This window comes from Periplaneta americana, chromosome 13 (genome assembly GCF_040183065.1).
Source record: "Periplaneta americana isolate PAMFEO1 chromosome 13, P.americana_PAMFEO1_priV1, whole genome shotgun sequence".
NCBI lineage: Eukaryota > Metazoa > Arthropoda > Insecta > Blattodea > Blattidae > Periplaneta > Periplaneta americana.
In genome coordinates, this window is record NC_091129.1 from 57,043,113 (window position 1) to 57,059,933 (window position 16,821).

The following is a 16,821-nucleotide window of genomic DNA, read 5'->3' on the forward strand; positions in this document are numbered from 1 at the left end:
AAGTTTGTAGAGAGTATACAATCGTGCCAAAATAAAGTGAAGTGAAGAACAAAATAAATAAATTAATAATAGTAGTAGTGTTCTATATTTAAGTTATAACGAGAGTATTGGCACATTTTTACATAAGAAAGAGAGTTCGCGCATAAAACTAATGGATGTGAGGAAGGAAATGAATTGCCAGAGATGAATTTTCTAAGTCTGTAAATTTCAGGAAAACCTAGTGATGATAGATAAAGTTAAGGTAAGATGGAAAGTAAAATTATTGTTAGTAGCAATTTATGTCGATTGTATGCAAACCAACCACTTGTGGTGCAGTTTCTGTGTAGTCTAGAATTTAATAAAACAGCTCAAGTAGTTGAAAAAAAAATTGGAAAAGTAATCCTGATTGATCACAGTAAAGTTGGAGAAACTCTCATCCTGTTTAGAAGATATCAAGTACCAGTACCTAACCGAAATAGGATGAAGAAGAACACTTACCCTGTACGGGCAAAATTTGTCCATGTATGAATAAGATAATCCGTCATTTTCTCTTCTTCTGGTGTGGCTGTGAAGTTGCCGAAAACTCTTGCAGCAGGAAATAAATATATGAGCTCATCTGCATGACAAACTCCTGAAAATAAGCACCATGGTTTTGATGATACTTTCGTCTCTCAGAGTGTTACAATCTTTCATCATTTCAATTCTCTTGTCTTAACTTTGCACTCACTACCCTTAAGTTTGGAAAGTTTGAATTCAAAATTTCAAAATTAGAATATTTTTAATGACACTTTATTTTAAACACTGATTAAAATTTAATAACAGTGTAAATATTATTGTTAAAATTTAAGTTCTATTTGGAGAAACAAGGATTATTATTCTTATAACACAGAAAGGCTTCTGACTTTTGTTCTGTAGTACATAGTTTGAGTACTTATGAAGAATCTTCTACCTACTTGGTAAATAAATTACAAAATTAAGATAAAGGTCATATTTATAAATACGGTAAATGTTTTAATCCACTTGAAATATGTTTTCAAAGAAATATAATTATTGCAGTTCGAGAATATAATATATAATTAAGGATTATAAAATTATGTATAAAATGAAAAGAAGCTTCAAAGGAATATGAGAAAAAAATAAACGAAAAGACGATTGAACAAACACTGAAGTTACTCAGATGCTTCAAGAAGTATCTGTGACGATCTCCCTATTAATAACACGTCTTAACTTTATAACTCAACAAAATTGTTTCTGTATGTAGCCATTAAAATTATTGTCATTTGAATAGCTGAACACTTTAAGCCCATACTAGTACTAGTATGCTTCACATTTAAAATGACAAGAACCCTGCGTAGTACTACTACACCCACGTCTCACTCGCATGCTCAAACTTGCGATTTTTTTATCGAGAAAACCAACTGTAATATCGATATGAATTCTTAACACTCCATATCATCTAATATTTATGGTAAAAAATACATTTTCCCTTTGTCAAATGCTGCTAGCTCACGAAATTTTTTTGTAGTAGGGACATTTAGAAGTACTGGCACAGGGATATGCTGGATATTTAAATACTCCGAGCTTAAAGTGTTTAGTTAGCTACCCAAATCATATAAATAATAATTTAAGATCACAGGGGAATGAGACAGTATCTTTTAATACATCTGTTTTCCTGCAATAAAGCTAGACGAAGCAATATAGGCTATATGATAATGTAATATTCCATCTTAAATCTTGCGTACACTACTTTTAAGGTTCTGAGGATGGTGTGAAGAAGCACCGAAACAGCCACACGTGCTTATGTAATTTAACACGAGTAAGTTTGCCAATCAACCAATCATTTAAATGTAATATTGTTCTAGGTTGTACTAGAAATTAACTATATATCTGTATGTATGAGTGCGTGTGTAGGTACAGGCACACACACAACTGTATGTTAAATTATCTTAAAAGTTATTATCCTTTTATGTTGACTAATAGTGGAAACTAATTTAATATAAATATACCATGTATAAATCGTCTTTTTTTTTTTTTCACTGTTATCAGGCTGGTGGTATTTAAACCATTTTCTTCGAGCATCCCAATACAGTGCTGTTATATGCACTTTATATTATCAAATCTCTGAATGGAATCTAGATAATTTAATCCATACCAGTACATTTGCAAGCACAAACATCTATAAAAACTCAAATTACAGAAGTCTGAGAGATATCAATAATTTAAAGCAATTTTCATAAATAAATACATAAATAACAACTAAATTAAATTACCAAAATCTCTGGTGGGATCTCCAAAGAGCTCACTGAAGCTATGTGGCCCTCTGTATGCAAAGTAATAATAGTATATTGGGGCTCCACCTCCAGCTAACAAGTTTCTAGACAGCTGGATTCGCACTGCTTCATCGGCTGCCCACAGGAAGAAGCTGTCAGTGTACATCTGAAAAAATTTTGTCATAAATAATCAAATAAAGGGTGCCATAAACATTCCATGCTTTCAAAGAAACGCTTGATTTCTACCTTATAAAATGATGAGAAGAAATTAAAAACAACATTTGAAAACTATAATGTTCAAACAAACTTCTTAATAATGAACATACTGCAGTATATCTTTCAATTGTAACTTGAGTAGCAATTTTCTGACAAGTTCTTCAATAGTAATACATAAAAGTTCCTTGCTTATGAAGAATTCTTTAAAATTAAATGTAAAAAATGAAATAATTCCATTGATAAAGTGAAATGACGTAATCAGCATCCTGTAAATAATTCTTAGCCGTTGCCTATTCATTATCAGTATTGTGACTTATCTCTGAGATTACAATTTCGTATAAATACCCAGAAATGTGAATTTCATTAGCTTAAGTAACTTACATTTAATTTCTAACTAACTACCTTGTAGGTCACTTACATCCACGACTTTGAGCAAGGTGTCATTCCCAATTGGCAAGTCATCAAAGTAGAATGACCTAATGCGTTGGCTGATCTCGACAGCCATATCCGGAGAACTGAGGTCGCGGTATAGCAAGGTGATGGGAGCCAAACGCTCAAATTGTGAGTTCAATTCAATCACTAATTCTTCTTTCTCGTAGATCGCTGTATCACAAAAATAAGTAATACCTCACTTAGTTACACTGCTTTCATTAGGAGAGTGGGATAGACTATGATACTGGTTCTACTAATAAGTTGCAGCATTCTAAACTCTGTTGAGTTATTATATCTTTAAATTCTGCATTGCCTAAATGCGACTGTGGCAATTAACTAGAACCTAGTACATATCGAGAAGAAGAAAAAGAAGAATAAACTCGCATTGAAAGAAGAATTTATATGCACAAAATTTATTCCTATAATATGATTTTCTAGATTATTTTAGATTTGGAAACCACTATTTCCATCTAATTGTAACAACTATAAAATAGAACGTAACTTCAGGTAAAGAAATGTTAGGAAATAATTTTAAATGTAAAATTTCAAATTAATCGTAAAAGATAAAATAATTCCGGTACTGCATTTTCCAGTACATTTAACCAAACAAGCAAGCAAACAATCGAGTAAATGAATGAATGAAGAGTGAGTGAGTAATTAATAAAGAAATTAATGTTATTTATAACTAGTACCTATACAAACTACACAGTTAGTTCACAAAATCAAGATAAAACAGAAATACCAGTATACTTACCTGCTGCTTTCAGCGCACCATCTCCAGAATTGATTCCTGTAAGCCAGGGAATGGACTGGGGACCTTCTTGCAGAAGTTGCAGAGGCTCAGCAGGAAGAAATGCGTCCAGCATATCTGTGGGCTCCACAACTGGTTTGAATGGAATCAATGGGTCAACGTCCCATTCCTGAAAACATGCAGTACTCATCCTGTTTTCAAGTTGTCGGTTGTATGTTATGTTACATTTTGAAACACAAATTGTATTCATGGACACATTTTAAGACAATAAGAATTGTTGTGTGTTAGAGTACAGTAGAACTTGGTTATAACAACATCCATGGGACCTTAAAAATTATGTTGTTATAAACGATTGTCGTAGTAACTGAGATTCACATTATCAATCTAGTGAGGTGGAAAATGAAAAATAACAAACTTAATTAGACTTATTTTAGATTTATGTATTGACTTTTAAGCCTAAAATGAACATAAGAAAATACACGTAGGCCTACAATTATAAATACAGTATTCTGTATTAAAACAGTTTGTTCAGTACTCACCAAACTACTTTACTTAGAAGTGAAGTATTCAGTCATTCTACTCTGTTGTCTTCTACTTGCCCAATACACACTTTCTAGGGCTAAATTACGTTCTCTGTTCATTATTTCAGTTGCAATTTCACTGCTCCCTCCCCTAGCTTCATAGAACATGTTCATAATTCTAATGACTTCTAAAGGGTCACTCACTTCTTTTAATGGCCATACTGCGTTAAAAGGCGTGCACTTAGAGACAACTTTCTGTCAAAACTGACCTAATACCGCATGAATTCGGGCAGGTTACAATGAGGTGGGGAATCCGCCTGCATTCCAGTGGTCTATGACAGAAGGAGACTGTAAAGAATTTGTCAGGATCAGATTTCTTAAAATACTTTGGTTCTTACAAAATCTTATTCCAAACTAAGGTTGAAAATGACGTTATATTAGACGCATATGCGTTTGTTGTATTAAGCAAGGTAGGAAAGCATATGTCTTATGGGGAATTAGTTGGGACCACAGAATATTTGATGTTATAGGCGAGGTGTCACACAAAACGAGGTCGCTATAACCAAGTTCTACTGTATTTAAAAAGACTGAACTTGTTAATATTGTGGAAGAGACTTTGCTGGTCAATGTTTATGGTACTTCAAAATCGAATGCAGTGATCTATCATACAAAACTATGAACAATAGTTTCTTTTGTGCCTTATTGTACTTTTTAGTCACATATTTTAAAGAACGACCACAATACAATCCTGTTCGGATCTAGACAAATATTTAAAATAATTAAAGGAGGTAATATCGATGGCTAAGAGCACAAAAGTTGTATGTCCAAAAAATTAAAAAATGAGTTATTGGTACTGGTTGATTTGTCTTGGTGTAATATTCATTCTGGACTAAGGTAGTATGTCTTTTCTTGAAGGAAATGCCATAAAAATGACTATAACAACAAGACAAAATCCCACAATTGACTACTTTCAAAAACTTATTTTGCCATTTCCTAGAAATTGTGCAACCAGCAACAACCAGTTATGAACAGCCGAAACATGTTAACCAGGTATGATAGAATTTAACACGAGAAAGACGTATAATAGGCCTACATATTCCGAAGTGATATAGTGTTAAAAGTTGTGTAATCAAGATGTAAAACTTTTGTATTCTTATCCGTCAATGTAAGTGTAGACTTATAATTTCTTTTGTTTTCTAACTACACAGCATCTCTAAGGTAATAAAATATGCCTATTTGGGTCGTATAATACATAGTTTTTTTTAGGTGTTCCCACTTTTCAGCAATTACCTCAAATGCCCTTTCTTCTCAACAGAGGAAAGCACACCAGGCCAGTTGAGATACTCGTACTTCTGTTGCAGAAGGTAAAAAGATGGGAAATGAAGTATTATGGACTGTATGTTGTACCGGTACCTATGGTCTTTGAGAAAGTAAATATTCTGTTGAATGTTTAATGTGATTATTTAGATATTGCAACTTCATTCAGAAAACTAAAATACAAGATAGCATACAAAACAAATAACACAACACAGAAATATCTAAATAATCACATTAAACATTCAAATAAATATAATTCAACTGGAGTTTACAAACTAAAATGCAATAGTTGCCCACATTTTTACATAGGACAGACAGGAAGATCCTTTCACACAAGATATAATGAACATATTAAAGCTATAACCAAACCCTACATCACATCAAATTATGCAGACCACATTATCAACAATAATCATGACTACAATAATATAGAAACAGATATGGAAATTTTACACATCACACCAAAAAGTTCACAGTTAAACATCCTAGAACAATACGAAATATATAAACATACAATAACATACCCACAACATATACTTAACACACAATTACAGTTCAATACCCACACATTATTCGACGTCATGATACGTCTTAACACACAAACAACCAGCCCCCACCATAAGAGCAACACACCCCTACCCCTACTATCGACAAATGCACATCGCAGAATTCAAGATCACCAGTAGTTCAGGAGATACTGAAGAAGACGTGACATAACGTCGAAACGGACCGTCTGTCGAAGTTATATACCTTTTTTAAAATTTTAACACTTTTTAACATATGACTAAGTAATTTTATGCTTATTTAATAGGGTACCCTTCCGGTAGTACAGTGCTAGAGTGAAGATTCATCATTCCATGAACTTAAGTTCGATCCCCGGTGTTGGCAAGAATGATACTTGTGGTGAAGATAAGTTTATTTCAAAGAGTCTTCAATTTCCTTCAGTTAAAAAATTTATATTGTCTATTTCACTTAATCTTTTTCTTTTCCTACAATTTTATCACATCATACAGGGAGGCATATGAGGCTCGGTGATATCAGGTGGAGAGCTACAACCTTCTCTACGATACAGAGCATTAGATCATGATCATGGACTGGTGCCAGTAGAGGAGACTTAGGGTGAATCCCATTTCCTTGGTCTTTCAATTTGATGACTACCTGGCTTATTTCTGTGGTACATTCGGGTTTGCAAATTCAGTCATAGAAGTCCATTACTTCACTCAAGGGAGTCAGTGTGTACTTTGTACCAGTCGTAATACAAATTACCTCTATCTACCCTTTCCAAAGACTAAGAGAAAATCTACATATTACAAAATTTTATGTGATTTTTCAATATAACAATACAATAATACTTGGGGTGTACTATAAGCAGTAACATGAGCTGCTGCCAGGAAGTCAAAAGGAGGACAGCAAGGAAGCTTTTAATAGAAAAAGGAGTATCTTCTGCGGACCTCTGGAAAAAGAACTAAGGAAGAGACTAGTGAAGTGCTTTGTCTGGAGTGTAGGATTGTATGGGGCAGAAACACGGACATTTTGACGAAGTGAAGAGAAGCGAATAGAAGCATTTGAAATGTGGATATGGAGAAGAATGGAACTTGTGAAATAGACAGACAGAATAAGAAATGAAGCTGTGTTGGAATGAGTGGGTGAAGAAAGAGTGATGCTGAAACTGATCAGGAAGAGGAAAAGGAATTGCTTGGGTCACTGGCTGAGAAGAAACTACATACTGAAGAATGCACTAGAAGGAATGGTGAACGGGAGAAGAGTTTGGAGCAGAAGAAGATATCAGATGACAGCAGTGGCGGCCGCTCTTTATGTGCTGCAGTGCTGCACACAGTTAATTTTCTGTCCCTAGCATAATCTTATTTATGTTTTCTTTCTTTCATTCGTGTTACGCATTCCAATGCACGAAGAATCGGGAACTACTATTGTCTATAGCTTGTGCGTCGTTTGCAAGTCCCAGTCGGTAATGTGTACGGACTTCCTTATCGCAATGAACAGCAGTGAAATGCAGCGAACCTTGCACATGCGCAGAGCTTACATTCGCTTGTTGTATGACGTAATCGGAGGTTTCCCATTATAAACAGTGTGAGCTGCAAGGAAAAGCAGCGAGTTGAAATAAATCGTTCGCATTGGCGTTTTATAAAATCTACGACCAATAAGGAGTGTGTGACTATTTGTATAGATGGGTTATACAATCTACAAACAATTTCGCGGACGTCACAACATCTCTGAGAAGCAGTCGTGTACTATTTGTGAGTTTGTGTCTATTTTACAAGTCCTGATTTTAATCGTTGGAAAAAGACACAAAGAGAAGAGGACAAACAGGACTATATAGACAAAAGGAAAAATTATAAAGACTTGATAATTAACAAAAAACAAAGTTTCCTTATGAATGAATCCAAAAAATTAAATAATTGGATAAATAACAATAACATAAATGAAGTTTGGAAATATCTAAAAAGCACTAAATTAAATGCTAGCTCAAACAAAAAAATTGATAAGATTAAATGGAGGGAATATTTCTATAATATATATAATAAAGGGGATATAAATAGAGAATTAAGCTTTATAGGACCAATGAATAAATATAACAATGACTTAGATTGTGATTTTAAAATTAAAGAACTACAAGTAGTAATAAAAAAAGCAAAGAACAAAGGGGCGGGTAGCGATGAAATACCAACAATTTTCTGGAAGAAAATGATGACAAAAAACAAATATCAACAAATGATATTAAAACTATTTAATAAAATAAAAAATTCTAACTATTATCCAGCAAATTGGGCTTGTGCAAAAATAATTACAATTTATAAAGGAACAGGCGATAGGAATAACCCTGGAAACTATCGAGGTATCTCTATATTATCCAGCCTTAGTAAACTATATATAAGCCTGATTGCACAGAGACTTGCAAATTGGCTGGTTAAACATAATATTATTAACAACTTACAATTCGGATATAAAAAAGGAACATCGACTGTAGATAGCTTAATATTAGTTAATGAATTAATAAACAAATACACTAAATACAAGAGAGGGAAATTATATTGCTGCCTTGTTGACATATCAAAGGCTTTTGATTTTATAAATAGAAATAAACTGTTTTTTAAATTGGCGAAGATCAGTCTGAGTAGTAGTTTCATTAAAAATATAAAGGCGATGTATGAAAATGCTTGCATTATAATAAATGAGGTAACGGGGGCAGACAGCGAATGTGAAATTCCCATGACTAATGGAATAAATCAAGGATCAGCACTCAGCGGTTTACTGTATATATGTTACGTAAATGATTTAGCTGACGACATAGAGAATAACTGTGGGCACTGGCCTACTCTTGGGAATGTGCAAGCACCTGCATTGCAATTTGTTGACGATACACTTCTATTGTCAACAACGGTAACAGGTATGAGGAAATTATTAAACACTATGGAAAATTATTGCTTAAACTGGGACCTGAAGTTAAACAAAGATAAAACAAAACTGTTAATATGTAAACAGGGGTGTAAACGATCAATGTCTGAAAATATACTTATCAATGAATTTAACTTAAAAAGGACGACGAACTTAAGATACCTCGGAATAAATATAAACTACAAAGGAGAATGGTCTTATCACATAAATAATATATATAATGTTGGTAGGGAAACTGTAAAGATTATAGACTGTACTATGTATAAATTGCCCAACATCAAGGTTAATATGCTTAATAGAATTTATTTCACTACGGTTGAAGCTAGATTATTATATGGATGTGAGATATGGGGATTAGAAGATAAAGCTATAATGAAATTAAATAGAATAAGAGCAACTTATTGTAAAAAAGTATTAAATATTAGTTCAAATTCTTCAAATAATGCTGCTAGAATAGAAATGGGAATGGATAGTATCATGAGCACAATATTAGTCAGAAGCACAAAATACTTAATTAAAAGACTCCAAAGTGAGCAAAATAAGTTGATGAACCAATATTTACTAAATCAAATTGATAATACGACAAATAAAGCAATAATGAATATTAAAAATTACATCTTTAAAATTGGGCTAGGGTGGTTATGGAATAGTTTAGCTACAAGAGATATGTCAGCAAGCCTAAATCTAATTAAATTACAAGTCCTGATCACAGGATGTAGGGACGAGTATTTTATTCTTATGCTAATTATTAAACTTTCGTGTAAAACTGAAACTTATTTATAGGCCTACATCTTGATTACACAACTTTTAACACTAGGCCTATATCATTTCACTTTAACAGAAGAAAGACAAATAATACGTTTTCCGAAGTGAAACTTATTGTTTATAACATTTATTATTAACTTATTTATACGTACGGTACTATATTTAATACAATTTAATTAAAAGATGCTGTATCCTATTCCACGCCTTCAACCTTCCGACAGATGGCCTGAATGCACCGAAATGCTATTCGAATTTAAAATTTTGATTGCTGGTTGCCGACATGAAGGAGTTGAAATCCAAAGTAACTGGCAGCAGTGTTTCCAACTCGACGGAAATTCCGTCAGTTCTGCCAAAACTAGCGGAATTTCACCGTAACGGACGGGAAAGGAATGGCTTTGACGGGTGACGGACTTTCTGGCGGAAATTACGATTTACATCGTCTTTTTACTTTTTTAGCTGCTGTCATGTTTGATTGTTTAACTTTTGGGGGGACGTAGACCAACCCAGCACATCAACTGCAGAACTAGAGGCAGATGATGTGGATGAATTATTATTATTATTATTTTAATCACGATTGGTATGGCATTTGCGTTAATATTTGCTTTCATTTGTATATAGATATATTGAGTGGGTCTTATTTGTTATTTATTTTTTAATTTTAACGAATTCTGACGGATTTCCAGGTGTTAAACAGACAGGGATGCAATTTATGTGTTGGGAACACTGACTGACATTCTGCAGCATGAACTTCACACTACTCCACTAGTGAGTAGATCAATCAAATTTTAACGACTTTTTAAAAGTGAATTTCCCATATTGTAGCACACTCTCATTTTCAGCGAAGAGCCGCCACTGGATGACAGATATTAAGAATATAATATAATTTTCGTTGAGAGGAAATGGAAAATAGGCTACATATCTATTCCTAATTAATATCTATCTCGTATATTATTCTTTCATTTAATCGATTTAGAGTGTTCATTTTACTTGACAATGTCCTTAACATTTCAGTCTGAGAAATATAGAATGACTAATGAACTGTACCATGAACTTTTTATCTGTTGAAATGATGTCCTTAGCATCTTTAGTCCTGAGACAGTCTACCAAATCAGCAGTATGTCTCGTAGGACAATTCAGCAAGGTGGCAAGCTTCTTGGCTTGTTCCGTAGAAGTCCCGTTGGCAGCTATTGCCCAGGTACATAGAGCTGTTCCACTCTGGGATATGCCTCGGTGAAAGAGTCCTGTCAACAACATCAAACTCTCAGTCTTCGTAAATGTGGAGCCTGCTTTGATACACATAATTTATGTATGAATATATATCGAGCAATTCAATATAAATATCACAATGTCAGTTAAACTTTCTAACTGCTTGCACAAGAAAACAAAACTCAAAATATATAATACAATTGTTAGAAGTTCAATCGCCTTTTCGTTTATTTTTTCTCATATTCCTTTGAAGCTTCTTTTCATTTTATACATAATTTTATAATCCTTAATTATATAATCTCGAACTGCAATAATTATATTTCTTTGAAAACATATTTCAAGTGGATTAAAACCTTTACCGTATTTATAAATATGACCTTTATCTTAATTTTGTAATTTATTTACCAAGTAGGTAGAAGATTCTTCATAGGTACTCAAACTGTGTACTACAGAACAAAAGTCAGAAGCCTTTCCGTGTTATAAGAATAATAATCCTTGTTTCTCCAAATAGAACTTAAATGTTAACAATAATATTTACACTGTTATTAAATTTTAATCAGTGTTTAAAATAAAGTGTCATTAAAAATTTTCTAATTTTGAAATTTTGAATTCAAACTTCCCAAACTTAAGGATAGTGAGTGCAAAGTTAAGACAAGAGAATTGAAATGATGAAAGACTGTAACACTCTGAGAGACGAAAGTATCATTAAAACCACGGTGCTTGTTTTCAGGAGTTTGTCATGCAGATGAGCTGATATATTTATTTCCTGCGAAACGTGGACATTATCCAAGGAGATAGAAGTTAAACTCGCTATATTTGAGCGTAAAATGCTCAGAAGAATTTTTGGACCTGTGCAAGAAAATCTGCTATAATAACGAGCTATATAAATTGTATAGAAGCCTCGATATTGTTAGTTTCAATAAATTAAAAAGGATTGAATGGGTCGGTCATGTTTATCGGATGGAAGGAAACAGAATACCAAAGAAGAATTAGAAGGGAAAATATATGGTAAAAGATCAATTGGAAGACTGAAAAATATGTGGATAAATGCGGTAACGATCAACTTACAGAACTATCTTGGAACAAGTGTCTGGACAAGATTAGCACAAGACAGGGACAGTTGGAGGATGAAAATTGAAGCCCAACTTTGGGCTGTGATGCCAGTAGTAGGTAGTATAAAAAAAACCTGTTTTTTTTAAGATGGGGCATGACAGGAGCGTTGCGATCGGAAAAACAACTGAATGTGACATAGCGTGGTTAGCCTGTTGCTATGGCAACAACGGTTGAGTTACCAAACTTACCGTTCCCACGTGGGGAGTGCTTAATAGCTCTCTTGGCGACATTTATTGTGCACACATTGTTAGCATTGGTATGTTTCGTCTTTGATTATCTGTTGATTTTTGTATTGTTTTCTTACCTTCGCGTCAATTTGTCAATGAATGTTTTAACGTCAGCCATCTTAACGTCAATTGCTAGCTTCCATCAGCAGACAGCATGGTAATACATATTGGCAACATAGCACTGTAGTTCCAAGCTCGGCCGCTTAACTGTCATGACCCATCTTTCAAAAAAACAGGTATAGCAGCAGCAGGAGTAGTAGTAGTTAATCTTATCACAAACATGAGGATATTATGTGTATTTTATAATAAGGATTAAAAAACTTACTTTAAAAAAATTTCCACGTGTATAGGAATTCTGTTTTTATGCCTAGAATAGTTTGTTAATACAATGTATAATCTTGTCATGTAAAAGGATTTTTTTCAAATAACTTAAGAATCTTTGAGGTCTTTCGGTCAATCAGAATCTCCTGAGACAACGGGTATAGTACAGTTTGAAGAACAAAGCCAATACAAGTTTGTCTCACAAAACACTAAATGTCCGATGTATACAAAAGTATACAACTGCCATCTATTGGTCTTCATCAGCACATAGGCAAAACACAGAAGGTCATTACCTATATTAAATAGGTAAGATTCTATTTGTGACAAAAGGGGCACTTTTAGGACACTGGCCTAGGCGAGAAAATGCTGTTAGGAGGGCAGGGGTGAACGAAGGGTTCAATGAATTGGGTTACGATATCCATTTGAGGAATTAGGTAAAGGAAAATCTACAAAATACATTCGTTCAATCGGTCGTATTTTCGTTCTAACGAAATTTTCGTAGAACGGGAATTTACACAAATGACATTATTTAACATTGCGCCTTATGGAGATATGAACAAGCATTACGAATTTTTCTTGAACTGAAAAATTCTTTGAAGTCGTATTTGTTATAATTGAGATTTTTTCAAGGTCCCCCCAAGTGTAGAGCGAATCTTCGGGTTAATCTCGTTATCATCAATTTTACCGACGCCAGATACAGCATCGTTAAATAACCAATCGAAAAATAAATTCCTCCTTCTACGCCGTCACAATGTCGTTGGAGACCACTTTATTTTTATCACTATATTCGGATCCTTAGCTGAGGGTAGGCAAGATAATGTAAGATGAGTAGTAGTGTATAGTATACAAAGTGTAAAGAATATAAACTGCCAAAAATATTGGTGGTAGAACATAAATATCTGAAGAAAAAAACCCAAAGAATGTTTTTCTATAACTATCAAGATTTTCCCAGAAAAAAATATGTTTATCAACAGTAATCTCACTAGACGTTTTGATTTATCTAGAGAAAATCAAAACTCGAGTGGGATTTAATTGACTATTACACGATTAGAAGAATGTATATAAAGATTAGAAGTAACGAAGTACTCCAATACAATAAAATATTAATTGACTTACGAAAATACAAATGTATTATTGTACCATCTCAACATTACAAATATTACGCAGATGCATGCTAGATGGCAGTAGTGAGCAATGCCTTCTCGTCGAGAAGTTCTCGATCTATACATACACGATGGCAATGTTACTAGTCAAGAAGGCTTTGTTGATTCAGTTTCATTTTTATTATTAAAACAGTTGAATTCCACTTCAATTATCCGAATCCCAGTAATCAACGTCACTTGACAGATGATTTTCAATAAATCTTAATATTAAACAATCTCTGATACGTGACTATCCATAATATCATATAGCAGAAGCTATAACATAACCTAACTAATATACTGTACACAAGTGTTAGAAAAGTTTTAATTAACGACGATGACATAAAAAATAAACATTAATAATTTTAAAAGGAATAATTATTGAATGTACAATTTTCAAATTTGAATGTGGTTGGTGATTCAATTGGTGTTATATTGGACGTGTGCGTAATAGAAGTGGAACTCGTTGATTTAGGCCTACATGGTGTATTCAACTTATTCAGGATTTCCGAATGAATAATTTTAAAAGGAATAATTATTGAATGTACAATTTTCAAATTTGAATGTGGTTGGTGGTTCAATTGATGTTATGTTGGACGTGTGCGTAATAGAAGTGGAACTCGTTGATTTAGGCCTACATGGTGTATTCAACTTATTCAGGATTTCCGAATGGTGCTCTTCATTTATTTGTAAATCGGATTTCAGAAGATGCATTGGGTATGATCAGTGATTTTTATTAATTCTTGTTCTTGAATGCCAATGCGAGTCATATTTGAAACTGCTGTGCATCGACTGGAGTGGTTTGTAATTATATATTGACGTCCAGACCAGCGCAGTTTCAAATGTTGGCAAACAAAGAAACAAATGCTAGGGACGCGATAAAATTAAACAAATGCTAGGGACGCGATAAAATTGTGCGATAAGCAGCCATGATTGGTTGAAATACGTCCTTTCGTACCGTTTTATTGGTCAAAAGTAGTATGACGTAGTAAGAGTGTAATAGTCAGTCTAACTTCTTTGAAAAAGAGAATAGACAGTCATTATTTACTTTGCCTGATACGTACAGTCTTAGGAAAAAGTTTTGTCACACGGATACTTTATAAGTCTCAGTGCGCATGATCAGACATACAACGAAAAAAAAACTAATTTTATTACCTCAACTAGTCGTTATCTTGTGAACCAGATAGCTCGTCCTCTGATCATTCGCACTGCTTCCTTTCTGGGACTTACAAAGTGTCTGCGACAAAACTTTTTTCTAAGACTGTAAGCTGAAGAGCCGTTTGTTGCTCTGTTGTGTATTGGTATGTATTGGGCGCAATACCATTGGTAATGGATTCACGTATAGTCGGAAATGTAAACACATAATTAGACTACTCTCAATCTTAAAAACATGGTATTTTACAAATTAAAAATAAAATTATAAAAAATAATTACATTTTACTAGACATTTTGTTCAGTAATCCGATATGTACTGTCTGTCTGTCTCTCTCTCTCTCTCTCTCTCTCTCTATATATATATATATATATATATATATATAGTGAAACCTGTTCAAATCGGAACCTGAATAATCCGGAATCCTGTCTATTTCGGAACAATTTATTGCTTTCGGCGAAATTTTTATGTATTATGTGTAATTTTTCCTGAATAAAACAGAAACTGTCCAACGCGGAAACGGAAACTGTCTGCTACTGTTCAAAACGGAAACAATATTTTGGACACACTATATTTTGTAACTATATTTGAAACAGCGTGTAATTTCAAGGAATATACGAAATATGTAGGTCACTAAGATAAAAACAAGTTTTCTTTGCAAAATTCTAGAGGATTGTGTTGGCCTGTCGGTCATAAATTTTATTACCCTGTTGACTAGGCAGACGAGTCCCTTCAAAGATTTTCAATGCTTCACACTGTATACTGTCGTACCTAAACAGAGCGAAAGCGTAGTGATTTCCAGGTAAAAAAAAAGTTGCATAAAATGTGGCATTAACATTAAGTGATGAAGTAAAAGTTATCGAGATAAAGGAAAATTAAAAACAAAGTCTATGTGAAATAATATAGAAGTACAGTTGTGGAAAACTCAGGTGTGACACTTTAAAAAATAAAGATCATAATGAGTGAGTGGCGTGCGGCCAATATTGGTGACACAAAAGGAACCAGAAAGCAACATTTTATGTGAAAATAAATTAACTGTTGTGGGAGTGGGTTCTTCATGACCTTTCAAAGAACAAGCCAATTTCTGGATCTATTCTGCAAAGCAAGCTATTGAACTGGGAAAGAAATGAAATAAACCAGAATTCAAGGCTTCTAATAGATGGTTCCTAGTCCAATTAATTAATAATGTGCAGTGATATGCAGTACAGTATTAGAGTATAGTGTTAGATATTAAATAGAATGAGATTAGTAAACTTTAGTAATGTTTAATGACTAATGAGTGAGTTACGATAATATTTATATAGAAAATGATATTTTAATCAAGATGATTCACCAACGTAATGAGCGACAGAAAGCTGATTTAATGTGATGAGTGTTAAATTGAATATTTTGTACTTCTTGCAGTTTGCGGCATGCCATTTTGTTTTTCATGTAGCCTATATGAATGACAAAATATTCCATTTTAATGTCACACCTGAACAATACGGAAACCTGTCCACAACGGAAAAAAAATTAGGACCATGTCACTTCCGTCTTGAACAGGTTTCACTGTGTTTATATAATTGTGGCAGTTTATATCGTTTACACTGTACAGTATTTTCACTCACCTTTGCTCAGGGGTGAAAGCATGTGGTAGTGAACGCTACTGCCACCAGCACTCTCTCCAAACAGAGTTACACTGTCAGGATTCCCTCCAAACACTCGGATATTCTCATGCACCCAGCGAAGTGCTGCCACCTGGTCCTTCAGCCCAAAGTTCCCAGGCGCAACAGCATCTCCGGTGCTGAGGAAACCTGTATAACATTGCAACCTATTAACACAGCAACAGGAGCCACGGTACCATAACGTTAGGAGCTAAAATACTAGGTTGAATTATTACCACTATATATCTACGGCCTCAAGACCTGAAGAAACATCTGTCTATAAAAGAGAAAAACGGTGAGGAGCGAAATAGCTAGTTGATCATATTTACCTAATTATTGTTCATTATAGTA

General features: G+C 33.8%; 1 protein-coding gene across 3 annotated transcripts in view; it reads right to left on the minus strand.

Annotated features, from left to right (window-relative positions):
* LOC138711974 (venom carboxylesterase-6-like) overlaps positions 1 to 16,821 on the minus strand; it is a 125,609-nt gene that overhangs the window by 8,194 nt on the left and 100,594 nt on the right. For all 3 annotated transcript variants that reach the window (XM_069843295.1, XM_069843294.1, XM_069843296.1), the window contains exons 4-9: positions 16,435 to 16,620; positions 10,710 to 10,906; positions 3,652 to 3,817; positions 2,884 to 3,068; positions 2,250 to 2,415; positions 478 to 610 (exon numbers count right to left, since the gene is read on the minus strand). In XM_069843295.1, the coding sequence (XP_069699396.1) occupies positions 478 to 610; positions 2,250 to 2,415; positions 2,884 to 3,068; positions 3,652 to 3,817; positions 10,710 to 10,906; positions 16,435 to 16,620 (1,033 nt within the window). The remainder of the gene's footprint in view (positions 1 to 477; positions 611 to 2,249; positions 2,416 to 2,883; positions 3,069 to 3,651; positions 3,818 to 10,709; positions 10,907 to 16,434; positions 16,621 to 16,821) is intronic.